We start from the raw sequence: 22,138 nt of genomic DNA on the forward strand, positions 1-22,138 counted from the left end.
ACAATACTAAATGCAGCAGCAAATGAAAGCTTAGGAAAGACCAAAAAATTCAATAAAAGAAAAAAACTGAAGATCTGGGATGATACAATCAAAGAAATAATCAAAGAGAAAAAAGAAGCCTATCACAAATGGTTAAGCAGTAAAAGATTAGAAGATGAAATAGAATATAAAAGAATAAGAGCCATAGCTAAAAGAGAAGTCCAAAAAAGACATAGAGAATCATGGAACAAATTTGTTTCTAATTTAGAACACGATTTATATAAAATAAGACCCAATGTATATAAGATTTTGAAACACCTAAATGCAGATACCAAAGAAAACATAAAATTAAACACTGAATTGAAATTAAAAGATTTCTAAATTACTACACAGAACTGTGGACAGACAAATATTTTAAAAAAGACAACTGGCAAACAATTAACGAAAATGAAAAGGAAATAACTGAAGAAGAATTAGAAATCAGCCTGAAAGAAACAAGAAATGGAAAATCACCTGGAGAAGATAAGCTAGGTTCAGAACTATATAAATACGTAGGAACAAGATTCAAAGAAAGACTCTTATTATTTTTAAATAAAATTTACTCAACTGGTATCCACCCCCAATAGAATGGAAAAAAGCAACTGTGATTCCTATCTTTAAGAAAGATAATAGAGATGACCCTAAAAACTATAGAGGTATCAGTATACTAAATTCCTGTTACAAAATATATAGCAGAATCTTAAATAACAAACTAATGAAATATTTCGAAAACTTTATTCTAGAGGTACAGAATGGATTTAGAAAAGGACGATCATGTATAGAACCAGCCTTTTGCCTAAAATTAATAATAGAGAAAAGAAGAGAATATAATTTAGAAACACATATTGCATTTATTGACTTTGAAAAAGCATTTGACAAAGTTAAAAGAAACATATTATTTAACATATTAAAAGAAAGACAAATACCAAATAATATCCTAAAAGCTATCACAAGTATATATGAAAATAATCAAATACAAATAAGATTAAATCACGAGCTATCATATACGAGAGAGATAAACCAAGGGGTCCGACAGGGATGTCCCCTCTCAGCAACTCTTTTTAATATCTACTTAAATGAAATAATAATAAAATGGAGTAAAAATTTACATCAAGGAATTAAACTTTCATCTACAGTTAACTTAAACACTCTCCTCTTTGCAGACGACCAAATAATAATTACAAATTCTGAAGATAACTTACAGAAAGCTATTTTAAATCTAAATGAGATGTCCAAAGATTATGGTATGATAATATCAACGGAAAAATCAAAAACTATGGCCTTTAAAGGACAAGATCCAGCAAGAACTAAAATAGTAATAGATAACAAGATCTTGGAACAGGTGAATTCATTTAACTACCTAGGATGTATGATCACATATGAAAATGAAAAAGATATAAACGTAAAAATTGCAAAATATTTAAAAATAACAGGTGTAATTAACTCTATATTTAAACCAAACCTAGTTCAAAAACAAACCAGGCTAAAAGTATACAATACATTAGCCTTACCGGTCTTAACGTATGGAAGCAAAATCTGGACAATAAAACAAAAAGACAAACAAAGATTAACAACAGCAGAAATGAAGTTTATGAGAAAAACTGCAAAGTATACCCTATTTGATCACAAAAGAAACAAAGATATTATGAAAGAATTAAACCAAGAACCAGTAATAGAAAAAATTAAAAAATATAAACATAAATGGATGGAACACGTTCAAAGAATGAAAACAGAAAGATTACCAAAACAAACCTTAAAGTACAAGCCATTAGGAAAAAGAAAACCAGGACGTCCTCTTAAACGATGGCTTCTAAGGCTGGAACAGGCCAGGCTAGGCCTAAATCCTTGATACGTATGATGATGATGAGGTAATACCTCAGTAATTTGCTCGTTTTTTACAATAAAGCGAAAGCTGAGTTGGATAAAGAGGATAATGGCTATACAATGATACTCTTGTACTTTGCAAAGGCTTCATGTTGGAGGTTTAATGGAATATTATCAGCACTGAGAAAGGATTAAAACTAATTTTAATGCTTCCCATATTTCGTCTGTCACAGAGACATCTTCAGAGATTACAAAAAACTTTTTGTAACAACACACACAAATACAATACAATGATAAGTAAAACAAGTGAGTGAAACTAAAGTCCTATCTAGGTGGTGTGCCCTCTATGAGCGTTTGCAGTTGGCCTATTTACAGCTACATACAACTTTTAAGCCCCACCGTGAACTTACTACCCTTATCCGTTCCACCAAAGATCAGCTCCATCCTCTCTCAGTGCCTGGAGTATATAGATTACCTTGTTCCTGTAAGTTGGCTTACTTCGGACAGACAGGCAGATCAGCAACCATCCGGTTAGAAGAACACAAGTCATACATCTGCAATCACGAGTATGGTCAATCTGGCCTTGCAGACCATGTTTTGGATACAACCCACAGGATCTCCTGGAAAAAAAAACACCATGCTCAACTATAGTAAATTCAAAAAAGAAAGACTGTATTTTGAATCTGCATCTACACTCAGGAATCAACCTAATTTAAAAAATACGGTTGCATAAAACTTCCCAAAATTTGGGAAACGTTAATTATCAGAGATCCTCTTTACATCCTAGGCCACCTGCGAATGCCCACAGAGGGCCCACCACCTAGACAGGACTTTAGTTTCACTCACTTGTTTTACTTATCATTGTATTGTATTTGTGTGTGTGTGTTGTTACAAAAAGTTTTTTGTAATCCCTGAAGATGTCTCTGTGACTGAGATGAAATATTGGAAACATTAAAATTAGTTTTAATCCTTTCTCAGTGCTGATAATATTCCATTAAACCTCCAACATGAATTCTTCACAGCACTTAAGTCTCAACACATGGACTTTGCAAAGGCACCACATGAAAGACAAGACATCACTTGAAACCCTGTTGCATACCTCAGAGAAATTGGGGATATGGTGATATAGATAAGAGGATGGCCGTAGCTATCAGAGAGTAGTTAATGGAATAGAGTCCAAGAGAAGGCCTAAGACTAGCAGTGTGCTGCAAGACTGTAGTTGGGCCATTACTATTTAATGGTCCAACTACAGAGAGCTTAAGTTCAGAGAGTGGTTAAAAGAGTACATTGGGTTACAAGGTTATTGAGGAACATGCTGAAAAGCAGAGGTAAGAAGATTATTATACCTCTTTACCAAGTTTTTAATGATAGAATTATACTACTGTGCATACACTGATCACCTGGGTTTTTGAGGATGAAGACAAAGTGAAGAGAGAGTCCAGAGGCATATGACCAGAATGATGCAGGTCTATGTTTCTTATATAATGGGATAGGCTGAAGATTTATGGGTTATAGAAACTGGTTGATAAGCAAAAAAGTGGGATATGACAGAGACAACAAAAGTTACTTAAAATTTATTACAAGGGTTACTTAAAAGTTATTATAAGATTGATACAGAAGAATTTTTCAATACATGACTAATGGGAGAGAGGGGGGGGGATGACTAGGAGTTCACTGGAAATTGAGCAAGAGTGTAGTTAACAAGGATAAGGACTATTTTTTTTGCTTGGAGAGTGATGAATGAGTGGAATGGGTTTCTAGAGTCAGCTACGAGTGCTCTGTTGGTGAATGAGTTCAAGGTGTCGAGGCTAGCTGGTGAACGGACGTGCTATCGGAGAACTCCTGAGAGATTTGTGTTTTTTGTTGATTTATTGGTGTTTTGGATTCAAATTAATGGACTAAAGTGTTTAATTTTGGTATATTATTGGAGCCTTATTAGCGTGGTTAGTGTACTAAAGTGTTTTATAACATAATCTATGTCGGGAAGTCGCCGCTAGATGAATTCGTAATGAGTAGTGTTCGTGCAAGCTCCAGATAAGATAAGTATCATTTTCAGTTATCGATACAAATTACTTAATATTGTGTAGTTTTGTTTTGTTTGCCTTGCGTATTTTAGTGCGTCTATTTTTGGTGTGTTATAACGTATAATTTGACAAAACACGTTACAGATAACTATGGCACCTGTGCGAAGGAAAATGGCGGCCAGTAATGAAGGTTCGCCATCGTTATCAAAGAACGGTAGCATAAAAGAAATGAGTCAGTGTACTAGCTGTGAAATGTACGCTTTGCGGAGTGCGGTCGGAGTGTGGTTAGATGATAATAAAGGATTGAATGTGTGTAGAAAATGTAGGGAGAATGCGGAATTGAAGTGTATTTCGGATCGTGAGTGTGATATTTTTGTCAACCTTCAGAATGAAGGAAATAGGGATATGACAAGAAACGGCAAGGTTGTACATGAAAATTGTGAGAGTGTGAATGTAGAAAGTGTGAATGATAGCATAAATGGTTTCTCAGAGAACAAAAAAGATGAGATAGATGCATTGAGTGAGATCGCGTTGTTGAATAGTGCGATAGAAAGAGCAAAACAGCAGCTAGAGTGCATGAACAAAAGTAGACTGAATGAACCAACCAATAATAAAAGGTATGACAGGAAAAATAGACGTATGAATGTGAACATGAACAAAATGAAGGATAGAGTGCTGTATGGAGACTCGTTAGTACGAGGTGTGTTAGTAGAGGATTTGACAAAATCGTACCAACCGGGTGCGACCATAAAGGACGTAACTGCGTCTATTAGAGAGCAAAACGAAAGGGTGAAAGAAATGATTGTTGTGGCAGGTACGAATGACTTGAAAGGAGATAAAATGGAAATGATAGAAGACCTGAATGAATTGTTTGAGGTAGCAAAAGAAAAGAGTGAGAGAGTTAGAATGATTAGTCTTTTGCCACGGTATGACAGTGAAATGTTTAAAAGGAGGGCTATAATTGCAAATGACTTTATGCGTGGGTTATGTATGACGAGTGGTGTGGAATTTGTGGATGTGTGGAGTGAGTTTGATGGGCGAAAGGATCTATATAAGATGGATGGCTTGCATTTGAATGGTTATGGTGTAAGAAGACTTGAGAAAGTGTTGCTGAATGTAGTGGATGTGCAAATTCAGGGAAACTAGATTTGTTAGGGGGGGGGGAGGAGTAGAGATACAGTCCTTATGGAGGCAGTTGAATGTAAGAATGAATATAATATGCCAGAGCAAATAAGGACAACAAATCTGAGTGGGATAGTTAATATAAGGCATCAAGGTAGGGTTGGGGCTAATGGGGGTCTTAAATTCATGTACACTAATGCTAGGAGTATTAGGAACAAGAAGGAAGAGTTTTTGGCCATGGTTGGCACTTCCAGACCACAGGTTATAGGTATTAGTGAAACATGGCTGACTGTAGATGATATAACTAGTGGGATTGAATGTGATGGGTATAGTGTGTTCAGGAATGACAGAGAGAATAAAATGGGGGGAGGAGTATTGTTGATGATAGCTGATGAGCTCCAGCCAAGGAGGAATAGAAGTTGAATTGCAGGATAGAGAAAAGAGCACATTTGAGGCCATTTGGTGTGAGATTGTTGCTAGCAGAACTAAATATACAATTGGGTACTGCTATAGACCAGGTGATGGAAAAGATGGTGGTGACAGTATGCACAAGCAAATAGAAGAAATGGTTGGAAGGAGGGTGATTATTATGAGAGATTTCAACTATGGTCGCATTGATTGGAGTGAGGAGAGGACACACGGGAGGAAGGAACTGGATTTTATGCGGTTATTAAGGGATAACTATCTGCGACAGCATGTAATGGAAAATACTAGGGGTCAGAGAGTGCTTGACCTAGTAATTACATCTGAGGATTTGGCTGTAACAAATATGACCACATTGCCACCAATCGGTGAGAGTGATCATAGGGTCTTAACTTGGGAGGTGGCTAAAGGTGTAGAATTTTCAATTAAGACAGGGTACATGTGGAATTATCGGGCTGGAAAGTATGACAAGCTTAGTAGTTTGATTGGTTCAGTGCCATGGCATGTACAACTGCAAGGACTAGAAGTTGATAGTGCATGGGAGGTAGTTAAGAAGTGCTTGCATGAAGCAATGGCTGACTGTATACCTAGAGTCCGAATAATAAATCAAGTAGGGGTTAAATGGATGAATAACACCATTAAGCTTGAGTTGCAAAAAAAGAAACAACTATGGAGGGAATTTAAGGAGAAGGGTGACCGGCAGGCACATGAACGGTATAAAGCACAGGCCAGAAGGGTGACGAGTGTGGTAAGAAAAGCAAAAAAGGATTACGAAAGAACATTGGCCATGCAGGCTAAAGAGAATCCTAAACAGTTTTTTAGATATGTAGCAAGTAAAAGGAAAAATGTATATGGCAGATTGATTTTAAAGAATGCCGATGGTAGGGAGGTAACTGAATCAGTTGAGATAGTTGAGTTACTGAGTGAGCACTTTGCAAAAGTATATCATCCAGGTGGTGACATTGCAGAAACGAATAAACCAGTAGATTATACGGGAATTGTGGTTAATGAAGTGGAGGTGAGTAGTCTATTGCATAACCTCACTGTCAATACATCTGTGGGATTGGATGGTATACCAGCTCGTGTTGTACGAGAAGCAGCTAAAGAATTGTCAGTACCCTTGACCATTTTGTTTAATTTGAGTCTCGGGTCTGGGTTAGTCCCGAGCGGATGGAAAGAGGGGAAAATAATTCCACTGCATAAAGGTGGTTCCAAGACTGCTGTTGTAAATTACCGACCATTAGCATATCAGGAATCATTGTCAAGGTCTTAGAGAAAATAGTCAAGAGGAAAATACAAGATTGGATAGAAGAAAATGGGATACTGTATCGGGGACAGCATGGTTTTGTGAAGGGTAGGTCATGCCTCAGTAACTTGCTCACGTATTATAACACAGTGACGGCTGAACTGGATAAGGGTAATGGGTATACGGTGATTCTACTGGACCTTGCCAAGGCCTTTGACAGGATTCCACATGGAATTCTAATCAGTAAATTGCAGCATATGGGAATGGACATAGGGTTGGTGAGATGGATAGGAGGGTGGTTGACTGAGAGATATCAGAGAGTGGTTTACTCGGGAGTAGAGTCCACAAGACGGCCTGTGACTAGTGGTGTGCCACAAGGATCTGTTCTTGGACCACTGCTGTTTAATTTGTTCATAAATGATATAGGAAATGATCTGAGAGGCACAGTTCATTTGTTTGCAGATGATGCAAAGTTGGGTAGGGCAATAGTGAATGCAGATGACGTCAAAATTTTGCAGGATGATTTGGATAGATTGGAGGTCTGGGCTAAGGAGAATGGATGTCAGTTTAATGTGGCAAAATGTAAGGTTATGCATTTTGGGGTGAAAAGATTGGCGGCAGTTTACTGCATTGGTGGAACCCTGCTCTAGGAAATTGATGAGGCACGAGATTTAGGAGTGTTGGTAGATAAGGAATTGAAATTTAGGGGACACATTGCAAAAGTGACCAAAACAGCTCATCAAATCACTTGGTTGCTGAAGAATACGTTGACAAGCAGAGACAAGCAGTTTATTGTTCCTCTCTATCGAGCCTTGATAAGACCCCATCTAGACTACTGTGCTCAGATTTGGTCACCTAGGTTTCTTCTTGATGGGGAGGAGGTGGAGAGGATCCAGAGGCGAGTGACCAAGATGATAGCAGGTCTGTGGAATGAACCGTATGAGAACAGGTTGAGGATTTGTGGGTTGCAAAAATTGGTTGATAGGCAGAGGAGGGGAGATATGATTGAGACATTCAAATTACTGAAGGGTTTCTATAAAATTAATTCAGAAGATATTTTTGAGAACAGGGCTGGTTGTGGGGACATCCATGGAAACTGGGCTAAAGTGTGGTTAGTAAAGGTGTTAGAGCTGGGTTCTTTACTTTTAGAGTAGTGAATGAGTGGAATGCGCTCCCTGAGTCTGTGGTGGATGCTGTGACAGTGAATGAGTTTAAGGCGAGGTATGATAGATACTGTATGAATGTCAAATAGTTGTGATGAATATGATTTGGGGCCTCCCTCGATGAGTCTAATGACTCCCTGGAGTTGCCCGTAATAATAGTAATAATAGTAAAGTGAAGTGTGACAAGTACTGTGCAAATGTTGGTTAGTGTTTAGTGAAATGTTAATGAGCCTAAGGAATGCATGGAGATACTTGCATAATAATAACAACAAAAAGTAGTACATGAATATTTTCACAAACTCAAAAGGTTTATATTAAATCTGGATTCTAAGGCATTTTTTTACTGGAAGTTTGAGTTCAGTTAATTAGTATACCTGAAATATATAGTGCTCTTGTTAATTTATTTAACAGTATTAATTCATAACACAGAATAATACACAAATAATTGATATTTATTTAACTTATTTGCTGATATTTTATCCTGCATCTTCAGAGCACAAAAATCATTTGTCACAGTACAGGAATGGCAACAATTTGGTTAACAATAAGATTAGTTTAAAAAAAAAAAAAATTTACAGTATGTACTTAATATTTGAATTATTCAAATTTAAAGTACATACTGGTTATTTTGCATGGAAATGGAAAGTATACAAACAACTAGATGGGAGAGCCATGGGCTTCTCTCCCTTTCTCCTCCTTGAGCCAATTTCTACACAGAACATTTAGGTAACCAAGCAATAAATACGGGGTGCTTAAGGGGCATTGTCTGGTTAAACAAGGCCCCTGTTGTTTTCGCCAGGGAACCAGGGTAAACAGTGAAAAGTCAGCTACTGGAACAAATCTGAAAACACACCCCAACTCAACATCACCAGAGTTAGAGATCGGTAATCAACATAAGTATCCTGAATGGCAAAGAAATGGAACTAGCTGAGGAATTAGATAAGTACTAGATCGACATAATAGGGGTGAATGAAACAAAAAAGACAAAAACTGGTGAGATCTCTCTGAGCAATAAATACAAAATGCTATATTCAGGCAATGACAATCAAGGAAAAGAAGGAGTAGCCATAGTATTCAACACTAAATACGAGTCTAATCTGCTCGAATGGCAGGCAGTCTCAAGTAGAGTGATGTGGGCAAATATGAAAATGGGAAACTGGACAATGAGACTTATTAGTGCCTATACACCCACAGAAGGTTCTACTAAGGTAGAAGTGGAGGAATTTTTTGAGGCTTTAGAGAAAGCAACTGACACAATGAAATAGGAAAAGTTGGTCCTTGTTGGGGATCTAAATAGCAGAGTAGGAAATGATTGTCAGACATACAAAAATATTTTGGAAAAATTTGGAGAAAAGAGCAAAGCTAATAATAATGGCAAATAGCTATTGGATTTCTGCTCAGGACATGGACTGGTTATTAGTAACACCATGTTCCAACATAAAAATGTGCACAAATTCACATGGAGAGAAGAAGCAAGGAATAAGAAAAGTTTCATTGACTATTGTAACAATATCCTACTGTTATTGTAATATCTTCTTTTATTCTTTATTGCTATTGTTATACCGCTATTCTAATTAGCAGTGTGCGCTTTTCCTCTCGTAACCTTACTTACTTTACTGGGTACTATGTTTATCCACCTTGTATTTACTAGTCATATGCCTATGAACACTGGAAAATTTATTTGTAAGACTGCACCATCCAATATATCAATATTCGGCATAAGACTCAATAAAACGTCAGGTAGATCTCGCCCTCTCTTACTATCATACATTCCTTCAACAAAGTTTACATAAACAGTTGTGGTTCGTAAGTAACTAAGCTGCGCTTTTATTGCCTTAATTGTTTCCCACTCACAAGTTCGATTATTTTTAGAAACAGTGCAGTTGTAAAATAAAAGATCAGGCAGCACTCTTTTAACAAATAATTAAAACACATTTATTTACATTAATATGAAATATACATGAATTAAACAATAGGGAGATTGCTTTCTCTATCCATCTATAAAATCTTGAGCATAAAATTTGAACCTTTTTACTTCAACAGTAAGTAATCTCTTTATCTCGAAAATAAATAGCAATATCATATTAAAAATGTGAATATTAGGAAAGAACTTGACATTGTCAGCAACCAGGAATGCATTAGCATAGCTAATCTCAGGTGGTATGGTCACTTAAACATGGAAGAAGAAAGATTAGCAAAACAAGTGTTCTCTGCCAGGTTGGCAGCAAAACGACCCAGAGGAAGACCAAGATATAGGTGAATTGATACGGTACAAAGTGCCTTAGAAGATAGAAATATAAGATCTGATAATGTTGGAGTAACAACAGACTGATTTGGAGGAAAATTGTAGATAGGAAGTTAGTAATGATGTAAATTTTTCATGTAGTACTATCATATCCTGTACATTCCTTGAGGGTATATAGCAGGAATATGATGATGATGAGTAATAAATAAAGCTACTCTCAAACCAGTGCTATGGCTGCACTATGTTGATTTGTTTGCTATTTGGCCACAAAGTCCTGACACAACATTAGATATATTCTTAGTGCATTTAAATAGCCACCACCTTAAAATCCATTTCACTATGGACCAGGAAGCTAATGACTGTCGCCCTTCTTAGATTCACCAGTTACATGCCTTCCTGATGGTTGCTATATTTCGGCAACGTTACATTGCCATCATCAGGGATCACAAAAACAATGATATGTGCATGCAGGCACTAACACTGGGTGGTCTTGGCCATTGAGGATGACTGATTCCCAAATTTTGGGCAATCGCATGCCCAATTTTGTTGAGGTTTGGAAATTTTTTCAGGGCTGAGGCAGATTCGAGGAATACTCTCCCATATTTGTATTTGCTGTGGTATAATGGAATAACCTTCTTCCAGCATATCCTGTGGTGGGCATCCAAAGCATGGTCAACAAGTTCTGAGTGGCTGTAATGGTGGAATCAGATGTAGTGTTATGTTCAGAAATTCTAATATTGGCTGCCCTGCTGTTTGGCCACAGTAGGATAGTTTTTCAACTGCAAGAAACCTGATAGATATCTGGTAGGTCTAAGGAATGTGGCTGGTCTTTGGTGGAGTGGATAAAGGATTTTTTATGTGGTCTGTAAGTGGTTATAAGGTTGCATTTCCTTAGGATTTTTGCCAATTTTTCGGATATGCCCTGGATATATGGAATGGTAATATCTTTGCTATGAAAGGGGAGGAAGATTGGAGGGGATTGTAACCAATATCTAAGGAAGTGTTCAGAATATGGCCAAGTTCAGTAGTTAGGGCACTATTACCCGAACTGATTAATTTTGTCCTGTTATATAGGGTTTTTATAATCCCATATTGTTAAAAGGGAGGATGGTGTGACTGCTGGTGAATGTATCTACTTATATGTGTAGGTTTTCTGTAAACGGAGAATGCCAAGTATCCATCAGGCTAGCATGTAATCAGTAAGGTAAATAGCATGTAATTCTAAGGTAAACTGAATCCTGGGGTGCTGATTATTTAGATGTGTTAAGAAAATGTGGAGAGTATCCAACCTGTAACCTGTCACCACAACCCCCCCCCCCCCCTCTCTCTCTCTTCAGAGCAGAGATTACTCAAGATCTATCACCATTCCATATATAGCTGATGCACATCTGAAAAACTGACAAAAATCCTAAGGAAATACAACCTTATTACCACTAACAGACCACATAAAAAAATGGCATCCCTTATCTGCTTCACCAAAGATTAGTCACATTCCCTAGACCTACCAAGTATCTACAAGGTCCTTTGCAGTTGCAAACTATCCTACTAGGGCCAAACAGGCAGGACGGCTAATATCAGAATTTCTGAGAACTACAACTGGTTCCACCATTACCGCTACTCAGGACTTGTTGACCATGCTTTAAACATTCACCATAGGATATGCTGGAAGAAGGCCACTCTATTACACCACAGCAAATACAAACATGAGAGGCTATTCCTCAAATCTGCCTCAGCCCTAAAAAAATTTCCAAACCTCAACAAATTTGAGTACATGAGACTGCCCCCAGTTTGGGAAGCACTCATCCTTATATCTTCGGCCCAATGGCCAAGACCACCCAATGTATCCCGTAAAGGATTATCTTACTAACGCCCAAACGAGCAGGAAGGCTAATATCAGAATTTCTGAACAAGAATTACATCTACTCAGGACTTGTTAACCATGCTTTGGACACCATTTAGGATTTTAGGCTTAACTTTGGTTGCCTTTCTTCAGCCTCATTTGCCCAGTGTTAGTACCTGTGTGCATATATCATTGTTTTTGTGATCCCTGATGACAGCAATATAATGTTGCCAAAACATAGGAAAATATTAATTAAAGTTATATGTTGTTATTTCTTGAAAAATAATAGTGATGGCTCATTATTTTTTTTCTGTTTATAGAAAACCTACACATACAGAGAGATATTTGCAAAAGCAGTTACACCATCATCCAACTCAGCAATATGGCATCCTAAAAATACTAACTCACAGAGCCAGAACTATGTGTTCCAATGACAATGCACATGCCACTGAACTTACCTGCTTGTGTGACATTTTGTTAGCCAATGGCTATAATCCCCCAAAGAATAGACAAAATACTAAATTTTCCCCAGAAATCCCCTTTGCTGCCTAATACGCAGGGCTACAGCAAAACTGTTACCATCCCATACATTTGGGGCACATCTGAAAAGATATCCAGAGCACTTATAAATATCAGCTCCACATCACATTTAAACTATATATGAAATTTGGTGCCTCTCATCCATTCACCTAAGGACAAACTCACTCCTTTTTTCACATCCAAGAGTGTATGAAGTGCTCTATACTTAGGATCTGGCTTACAATGCACAGAAAGGAAGAACTGTTGGCATCTACCTGTAGAACATAAAAAATAGATTCGGCACTGTTGTTTGGTAAATTGGGACTAGCAGGACTGTGTCAAGGGATATCCATGCCTTGGATATCCCTTGACACAGGATCAAATGGAAGAAAAAAAAAGTGCTAAACAGAAGTCATTATAAGTCAGAGAAATTGGTTTGGGAACTAGCAGCAGCTTTAAAACATTCTACAAACCTCAACAAGTATGGCTGAATCAATTTATCAAAAATCTGGGAGACAGTTATTTTAAGATCAAATTAATATTTTTTTTTCTCTCTCTCTCTCTTTATCCAACAACAAATGGTGCTAATTCAGACTTTAGTTCTTTTGGTTGTCCTTCACAATTTTTTTAAACTAACACCATTGTTAACTAAATTGTTGCTGTTCGTGTACCGTGAGAAATGGTTTTTGTGCTCTGAAGATGCTGGATTTAATACCAGAGAAATATCATCAAATAAGTTAAATAAATATCAATTATTTTCTTATTATTCTGTGTTGTGAATTAATACCGTCAAATAAAATGACATGAACTGCAAACACATAAGCCTTACTACTTATATATGATGCCCTTGTCTAATATAATCACTCTGCACAAGAAATGCAAATGCAAAAACCATAAGCTGAAAGAAACTATATCTGGATGATTCAACATGGAGAGTAGAGCATATGACACCAACATCCCTCAGAGACAAAGCTAAGAATCTCCAGTACTGGGCACTGCTATTAACAGTGCTATTAACTATGATTAACATCATAGGTGATGATACACCAATCCTTTGTTTGCAGAAAGCTTAAAGTGGCTAAAATCCATATTTGGATCATATTTTCAAAGCTACATTGGATATTAACCACGTTACCGGCCAAGACATCCATAGACGTCAAGGTTATTGTAGATGCGAAGTGCATATTAAAATTGTAATACCATTGATATTACATTGAAATATATGATGGATACGAAGCGTATCAGGATGCGTATTTGATCCATAATGGCCGGTAAGGTGGTTAATGGAATGACAACTTTTTTTTTTTTTTTTTTTTTTGAGGATAAAGCTTTAAGGTGTAACTAAAAAGCTCGATTAAGATGCAGGAGATTCAATGAAATGCCAATACATTTGAAAGTATTTATTCTCATTTATGAGAATGTCTTTTTCTTCTTCTTCGAGTGCCATCTCCTATCGGAGGTTGGCGACCACCTTGGTAAATTTTGAGCGATCCTCAGCCACTCTGAACAGTCCACTGTCTGATGTCTGCCAGCCAAGATTTTATAATCAATTGAGGTATCTTATATTTTTCATTACAAAGTAGATGACCAAGATATACAGTTTAGATATTAGTCTCGAATTATAAACAGTTTAATCTTTCTTGACTGTTTATGATATGAATACTATACTTCAGTTTTGTTTATATAATAACACCAAATAAACATATAAGACAATCGAACTAAAAACAGAAAATATTTAAATACTCATACCTGCCTTCAATTACTTCAATAAGATCTCCAATTTCAACCACTAGTTTAGATGTTTCCTGATATTTCTGAATGGCTTTCAAAGTCAAAGGATGTACCTATTAAAAATGTTTTTCTTAAAATAAAAATTTTAAATACAGTACCTTAATAAATATACTGCACATATTTAAAATCTTAAGAATGCACTGTAGGGAGAGAAAGATTTAGCCTTTGCCCCTCAAATGCCAGCCTAACCTTCTTGTGGTCTAGCCTGTTCTAAAAGTACAAACAAGGCACTGGTGGCCAAGTATGGGCAGTATATCCCTAACAGGGAATGCTGTTTGAACTGCCTGTCCAGAGGTGATAGATAGCAACCCTACTGCTGGACTTACCCAGCAAGAGGCTAGTAACTTGTCCTGGGGAAATTTGATATACTTTCAAGTTTTAGTCAAAGAAATGCCAAAAGGATTATCAGGGAGAAGACCATGATTCAGGAAAGGCAAACAAAATTGGAAGAAGAAACATTTAATGAAAATTGCAACAGGGAATGTAAGAAGCTGAAAAAGTACAGATGAGGAACCTGCTAAACCCAAGCCAAAACAAAGATATGTGTAGTAAGACACAAATAAAAGCAAAAAAATGCCAAAGAAACAATTATATACAAATCTATATTGGAATTTAAAAAAAAAAGAAGAGCAATGGCAGGTATTTATGATATTTATGATACATAAATCTAAGGGGAAAAAAAAAATTGTATATCTTACCGGAATGAAAGATTAATAGAAATTAGGCTTGAAACATTAAGCAGCCACATAAACAATAACTGGTGCTTTGTACCAGAAGAGGGGGAAAGAAAAAGACTAACACCGTTATTGAAGAATTGCAGAATGCCACAGACAAAACAAATAAAACCGACTGTTTTCTACTAGCAGGAGATTTAAATGACAGAAGAGGAAACAGAAAATACAAAACAAACATAGGGAGATTTGGCAAAGATATCTCTAATAAACATGACACAAACTGCAAGATTTTGTCATTTATAATAATATGAGAATAATGAACTCAGTAGTCAAACATAAAGAAACACATAAATATACATTGTCAACCAGAGGATATAAATCAGTTATTCATTACACCATCACAAATTTTAACTAGACTAGCTGAGATAATCCTAGATGTAAGAGTATATCGAGTTTTGAATTAAACTGATCATTATATGATACTAGCAAAAATTTTATTTAAACCAAAATACCTAAAAATAAAGAAAATGGAAAATGCTTATCAAACGAGTTACAAAATTTCTTCACAAGATTCCCATTCTAGGGGGGAAAAAAATGCACTGTTGAAAAAAATAAGAAACCACACAAAAATCAAATATAGAAGAGGAATGGGAAAATCTGAAACAAATCTTGACAAAAGCAGCAACAGAAAACTTAGAATAAAGGCAATAAAAAAGGGGACTATGTAAATGGAGTAACAAATATAATAATCAAGAGTTAGCAAAAATGGCTAAATTCCAAGACAACAGAAGAAGAAATATAGTACAAAAGAAATAGTGCAATAGCAAAACAAGAAGTAATAAAAAAGCAGACAGACAGAGGGAAAAATGGGACAATTCTATAACAGAAATGTTATTATTATTATTCTAAGACCCATGGGGTTACAGACTCATCTAAGGAGATCCCTTTTGTCATACATACATCTCATCATATCATGCCTTAAACACAATCAAATTCTTTCCAGACAGTGCATTCTAATCATTCACAACTCTTCATGCAAAAAAACCTGCTTCTTGCTCACACTTCCTTATACTTCCAGGGATGACCTCTTGTTTTCCCCTGATCTCCCACTATTTTATGAAAAACCTATTAAACATTGATCCTATAATAACCCCTTACCAACTTGTATGTTTCTATCATATCACCCCTCTTCCTCCTATCCACTAGATTCTGCAAATTGAATTGTCTGAATCTTTCTTCATATTCAACATTCTGGTGATCAGAAACTATTTTGGTCAATCACCTCTGTACCCTCTCCAACATCTCTTCAATCCTTTTGAAAACCAAGTGACCAAATCTGTGCACAATGGAACAAGAATCGCCATACTTCTACAAGTCAGTGTCCTCCACATCATTGCCAGAATTTGTTGTGTCGACCTCACAATTTTGGCAATAAGTCCTCTAAATTTTAGAACCTTATCCATCATCACCCCAAGGTCTATTATTTCATTCACCTACAACAATATCCCCCCACCAAGAGTAAATTCTACATCCCATCTTTGTTTTCCAAATTTTAAAACCTCACATTTTGCAACATTGAACTGTCATCCCCACTCATGTACCCATTCACTTAGTTATCTTGTAAGGCCACAACATCTACTCAACTCCTCATAGTTCGTTCCAACTTTGTATCATCTGCAAACAACTATGTATCTTCAATTCAAATCTTCCCCAATATCATTAACATACAGGTTAAACAGTGACTAGTGACTTTCCTATTCTGGGATATTGCCCCCCCCCCCCCCATACACAACTTGATACCAATCAGACAGTCAATCTAATCCAATCTAGTCTAATATCCAACCCCATCTGCTCTAGTTTGACTATCAACTTATCATGTGGCAATCTATCAAAAGCCTTTGCAAAGTAAGTATACTACTGTGTATCCATGTCCCATGTCCAGTGCTACTGTCACCTTATTGTAATAAGAAAGTAGATTAGTAAAACATGACCTCCCGTTAGCAAATTTGTGCTGTCAACCCAATTCTGGATTGTGATTCTCACCAGGCTTTCTTAAACTTTTAACCACAACGCATGAACACCTGACACACAGATTGGCCTATAATTTGATGCTTGAATTGGTCACTTCCTTTATGAAGCAGTACAATCTTACCTTCTTCCACTTCTTTGGACTTGATCCCAATGTAAGACTCACATTAAACAAATATGTCAAAGCAAATGTCAACTCCTGGCATATTCCTTCAACATATACAGTGTGTCATCAAGTCACACAGTCATATTAATATCAAGTTTGTTTAATTCTCCATATACCTCTTCCTCACTCAGAGTCTCTCCTCTTCTTCATCCTCACTGCTCTGATGAACTCTCCATGATGTCATATTCACAAGGATGAAAGACCTTTATGAACTGCTCATTAAATATCTCAACTATATTCTCTGCAGCAGTTATTCTTATACCATTTTTTTCAATCAATGCCATCCTACCATAATCAATCCCCATCTTTTTGAGTCACCCTGTATAATTATTTTACTACTTCCTTACTTGCCGATGCTAGAATTATATGTTTCATACCATTAAATTGTCACAGGGAAAACTTATTTTTGGAAAATGTAATTATCTATCATGTGGTTTCCGATGACCGTTGTCATAGTAGCAGCGAACTAATATCCCGCTACCTTTGGAAGCAGTACGGCCCTGTAGTATATTTCTTTACTTCCAAGATAACTTGAAAGAGTATAGATTCTTCACTTGGTCATTCTCACATGCACTTGTGAGAATGACCAAGTGAGGAATTGTTTTATGGATGTCTTCACACAAATTCACTTGCTTCCACCCTAGCTGCTTAAGTTTCCCTGAATTTGCACTTCAGCATTCTTGGTGAACAAAGCTCTCTCCAGACATATAACACCAAAACCATTTAGATGCAATCCATCAGCAATGTACAAACCCTTCTTTCCTTCAAGAGACCACAGATCCACAAATTCTTCATCATTCTTCATCATCATTCTATGCACAATTCACATATAGACTCATTGGCTATCCATTTTCTCCTCCTCCTCACATGCACTTGTGAGAATGACCAAGTGAGGAATTGTTTTATGGATGTCTTCACACAAATTCACTTGCTTCCACCCTAGCTGCTTAAGTTTCCCTGAATTTGCACTTCAGCATTCTTGGTGAACAAAGCTCTCTCCAGACATATAACACCAAAACCATTTAGATGCAATCCATCAGCAATGTACAAACCCTTCTTTCCTTCAAGAGACCACAGATCCACAAATTCTTCATCATTCTTCATCATCATTCTATGCACAATTCACATATAGACTCATTGGCTATCCATTTTCTCCTCCTCCTCAGTTTGTCTCTATCATAGTGGTAGGAGACTCACAATCTTCTTGCTCTTCAGTTTTGCCGCTTCTAACAATTCCTTTACATCCTTCCTCATAGAATACTTCTTGCCACTCAAATCATTTGTATAAACCATTTGTACAAACAATCATTTCTTTCAACTTACCTTTTTGCATCCAGATGGCATGACTAATAAGTGAATTTTTGCACCCGGGAAACATGATTTTGTCATACTTTCATTAAGTACTTCCCTGATCACTGAGTCTCGATACATAATTTTCTCCTCAACCTGATTTTCTTGTTTGTTCAGTTGGTCTTTATTATTCTCCTTCAGATCCCCTACTTCTTTTTTCAGCCTGCTTACCTCTTGCCGCTTCTTTTATAACATCATTTATAACCTCTTAATAACATCATTTTCCATCTTTCAGTCGATATTTGTTGCATTCTCATCACATTCAAACACTCACTTTTGTAGCATTTAATACGCTCTCTTTCTCTCCAGTTTCAATTTCCTTCCACACATTCTTTAATTTTCTCGGCGAATACATATTTATTTACTCTAAATTTAATAACTGAAAAGAGAAGAGGATTTCAAAAAGAAACACATGGCCTTTAATGGTTATGAAAAACACTTGATAAAAGTAATAGGCAAAAACTGTTTAAAATATGAACTAATTTAAATACACTCATAAAATTCATATCGTTATCTTTGCAGTAATGTTTCACTGCTAGGGAAAAATAAATTGTAAACCATTCTTCAAACATTTGTTGTGTCACCCATGATTTATGTGATTGCCATATTACTGGAAGAGCACTTTCAGCATAGCTTTTGAGAGCTAGTGGATTTTCAACTAAGTAAACAAGCAAGGTTTTAATTTAGTCATCAGATTTATTTCCACCATAAATGTGTCAAATTGTCTTTTGAAATTTAATCTCCTGATTATAACTTTTCTTTTTCTTTTAATTAAGTGCATGTAAGCATCTTCTTCCAAAACAAACCTGTTTCATCAACATTTAAATTTTGTTCTTACTTGTAGCCTCCTTTTTCAATCTTTCAAGTTTTAGCTCATTAGGAAATTTTGCAGTAGCATCATTACCAGCACTAGCGCTTTCACCTACAATTCATTACAAACCCCAAGTTATAAGATCAGCCACAACTTGTTAAAAAAGTTTCTATTTCATTACCATTTTCTTCTCGGTTTTCTTACCATCTTATAGAGACTTTATGCTGATTGCAATCTTCAATCCATATTGTTAAAAGACATTATTCCATATTATCCATTGCAGAACTTCCATGTTTAACAATCAATTTTGTCATATAAGATGGTGTGGCTGTTCATTGATTTTTTTATTTGATCTTCTTATTTAGTTTTTGTACCAATGCCTTCTTCATTCCTTTGTCATGTGCTATTTTATCAAACAAATGATCCTTCTTTGTGATGTTTTATAATTTTAAGTTTTTGTTCTAGTTAGGTATTTACATTTGTTAGGTTCACAAGCTTCGTTGCATTTTCTCTTCCTACTCATAATTGCATATAAAAGGGTACTCATATGTAATAAAAAATTTTGTGAAGCAACAACGAGTTTGCACCAAAACTGAAATAATACTTTAAAGTGTGCATCAATATAGCTATTACTGCAGTATGCTAAATCACTATGGCATTACTAGGCATATACATATTAGTATAGGTGGAATGTTAATAATGCAGTACAATACCATAGTGCTGTTGAAAAATTTTAAATTGTTAAAAATTATAAACCATGTTATAGAAAAACCTGTGCTGTTCAAAACCATACCATGCAAGGTACTGCTGTATATAAATAAAATTATAACAATCTGGAAATAGCAAAACCATTTGGTATACAAATAAACCCAAAATAAAACTAGATACATTGTTATTTGCAGATGATCAAATTGTATTAGCTACATCAGATGGTGATTTACAAAGATCAGAAAAATCATTAAATGAAATTTGAGAACAATAAAATATGAGAATATTTAAAGTAAAAACAAAAATAATGGTTTTCAAAGGAGAAAACCCAATAAGAAAGAAGTAAAACAGTGATTATTATTATTTGACACCTCCAGGCCAAAGACTCATCGAGGGAGGGCAACTACTCTACAACTCCGTCTCCACCACTCAATCCACCAACTGACCACAACTACACCAACGCTGATAGACAATAAAATATTAGAATACGTAAATACGTTAAAATATCATGGATGTGATTTATCATATGAAGATGGAAAAGATATAGATATGAAAATATGAAATTTTGTTGAAGTAAATGGCATAATAAATAATATATTTAATGCATTCCTGATACAAAAACATATCTGAATCAGACAATATAATGCCTGTCTAAGCCAGCTTTATTATATGGAAATGAAACATGGACCATAAATTAAAGATACCAAGAAATTATATACAGGCAGCCCTTGGTTTACTCCTCACTTCCGTTCCTGAAAAAACGGGAACGAAAAATCGAAACCGAATCGGATTAAAACGAACCCAATTTTAATGGAAGGTACAAAGTTACGTTCTGCGCAGCCAAAAAATATGCACATATTTGTATGTGTAACATTATTATTATTATATTTAAAGCTTTAATAATACATACATATACATTTGATAAAATAAAAGTTTTAATAACTAAAACAAAACAAAATTATATACAAAAAATATGAAACTTCAAAAAGATATTACATATTTCTATGTTGAAGTTCCTGGTTTTGGATCACCTGCATTTTTTTTTGAAAAAAGTATCCAGTTTTAACTGCCCAGATTTTCTTTTTCTTTCTTTAAGGAGTTCAGTGTAAGGTCGAATAGATGCGATTACATTCCTTTTTACATTTGCACTCCATTCCCAACTGTGGTCCATTTCACAGAGCTCATCAGTCAATGTCTCTATGCTTGCTAGGATACGCTGTAAATCGGCCATTTTTATATCTCTCAGAGGACCTTCTTCATTTTCTTTCACCTCCTTTGGATGTTGACTTAATTGTTCAGCTCTTTTACATTCTGTTACATCTTCAGCTGTAATATTGTCCAATCCCACTTCTCGCACAAGCTTGGTAACGTCTTCAATAACATTCTCCTCTTGCTCTAATTCCTTGAAGTCGTACATAAATGCTGGAAGAAGTTTTTGCCATGCTCCTTTTAAACACTTTGCTAACACTTCGTACCAAGCTGCCTTGATGTTGTTAATGCCCTTCAAAATATCGAATGATCGCCAATAGTCTTTAATAGTTTTTTCTAAAGTGTTCCAAGACTCTTACCATTTCCATAAATGTTATATGGAGGTAATAGGCTTCGAAGATTGATATAATCCCCTGATCTATCGGTTGCAAAAGCGATGTTGTGTTTGGGGACATGTAAACAATCTTGACATCCAATGGTGTTCTTACTTCAGCAAGGTTTTGAGGATGTCCAGGGGCATTATCCAAGAAAAGCAATGGCTTGGCTGGCATATCATTTTCTTTACAGAAACAAAGCATTATAGGACAAAAATAATTTAGAGAAGCGAAGCATGGTAGGACAAAAATAATAATGACAAAAATCTATAAAAACATCTTGTGTAACCCAAGCTTTCTTGTCCCATTTCCAATAGACTGGCAGCATGGTTTTTAGACCCTTGAAGGCACACGGTGTCTGTGAATGGTACACCAAAATTGGTTTAAACTTCAAAGTTCTGGAGACATTTGCACCCAACAAAAGTGGAAGTCTATCTATTACAGCTTTAAAACCTGGAGCGGAATGTTCTTCACAGGAAATGAAGGTGCGTGATGGCAATTTTTTCCAGTAGAGCCCAGTCTCATCAACATTAAAAATGAGATCAGGAGAATAAATTCCTTGTTCTACACAGTCTTGAAATTCTTTAGGAAAAGCAGCCGCTG

General features: G+C 36.0%; 1 protein-coding gene across 3 annotated transcripts in view; it reads right to left on the reverse strand.

Annotated features, from left to right (window-relative positions):
- The window catches only part of Ack (activated Cdc42 kinase), a 312,841-nt gene that overhangs the window by 97,129 nt on the left and 193,574 nt on the right, over nt 1-22,138 (reverse strand). For all 3 annotated transcript variants that reach the window (XM_090401270.1, XM_090401268.1, XM_090401269.1), the window contains one exon: nt 14,174-14,268. In XM_090401270.1, the coding sequence (XP_090257396.1) occupies nt 14,174-14,268 (95 nt within the window). The remainder of the gene's footprint in view (nt 1-14,173; nt 14,269-22,138) is intronic.

The sequence above is a fragment of the Typopeltis vanoorti genome, chromosome 12 (genome assembly GCF_054136105.1).
Source record: "Typopeltis vanoorti isolate ZY-2024b chromosome 12, IOZ_Tvanoo_1.0, whole genome shotgun sequence".
In the NCBI taxonomy this organism is placed as follows: Eukaryota; Metazoa; Arthropoda; class Arachnida; order Uropygi; family Thelyphonidae; genus Typopeltis; species Typopeltis vanoorti.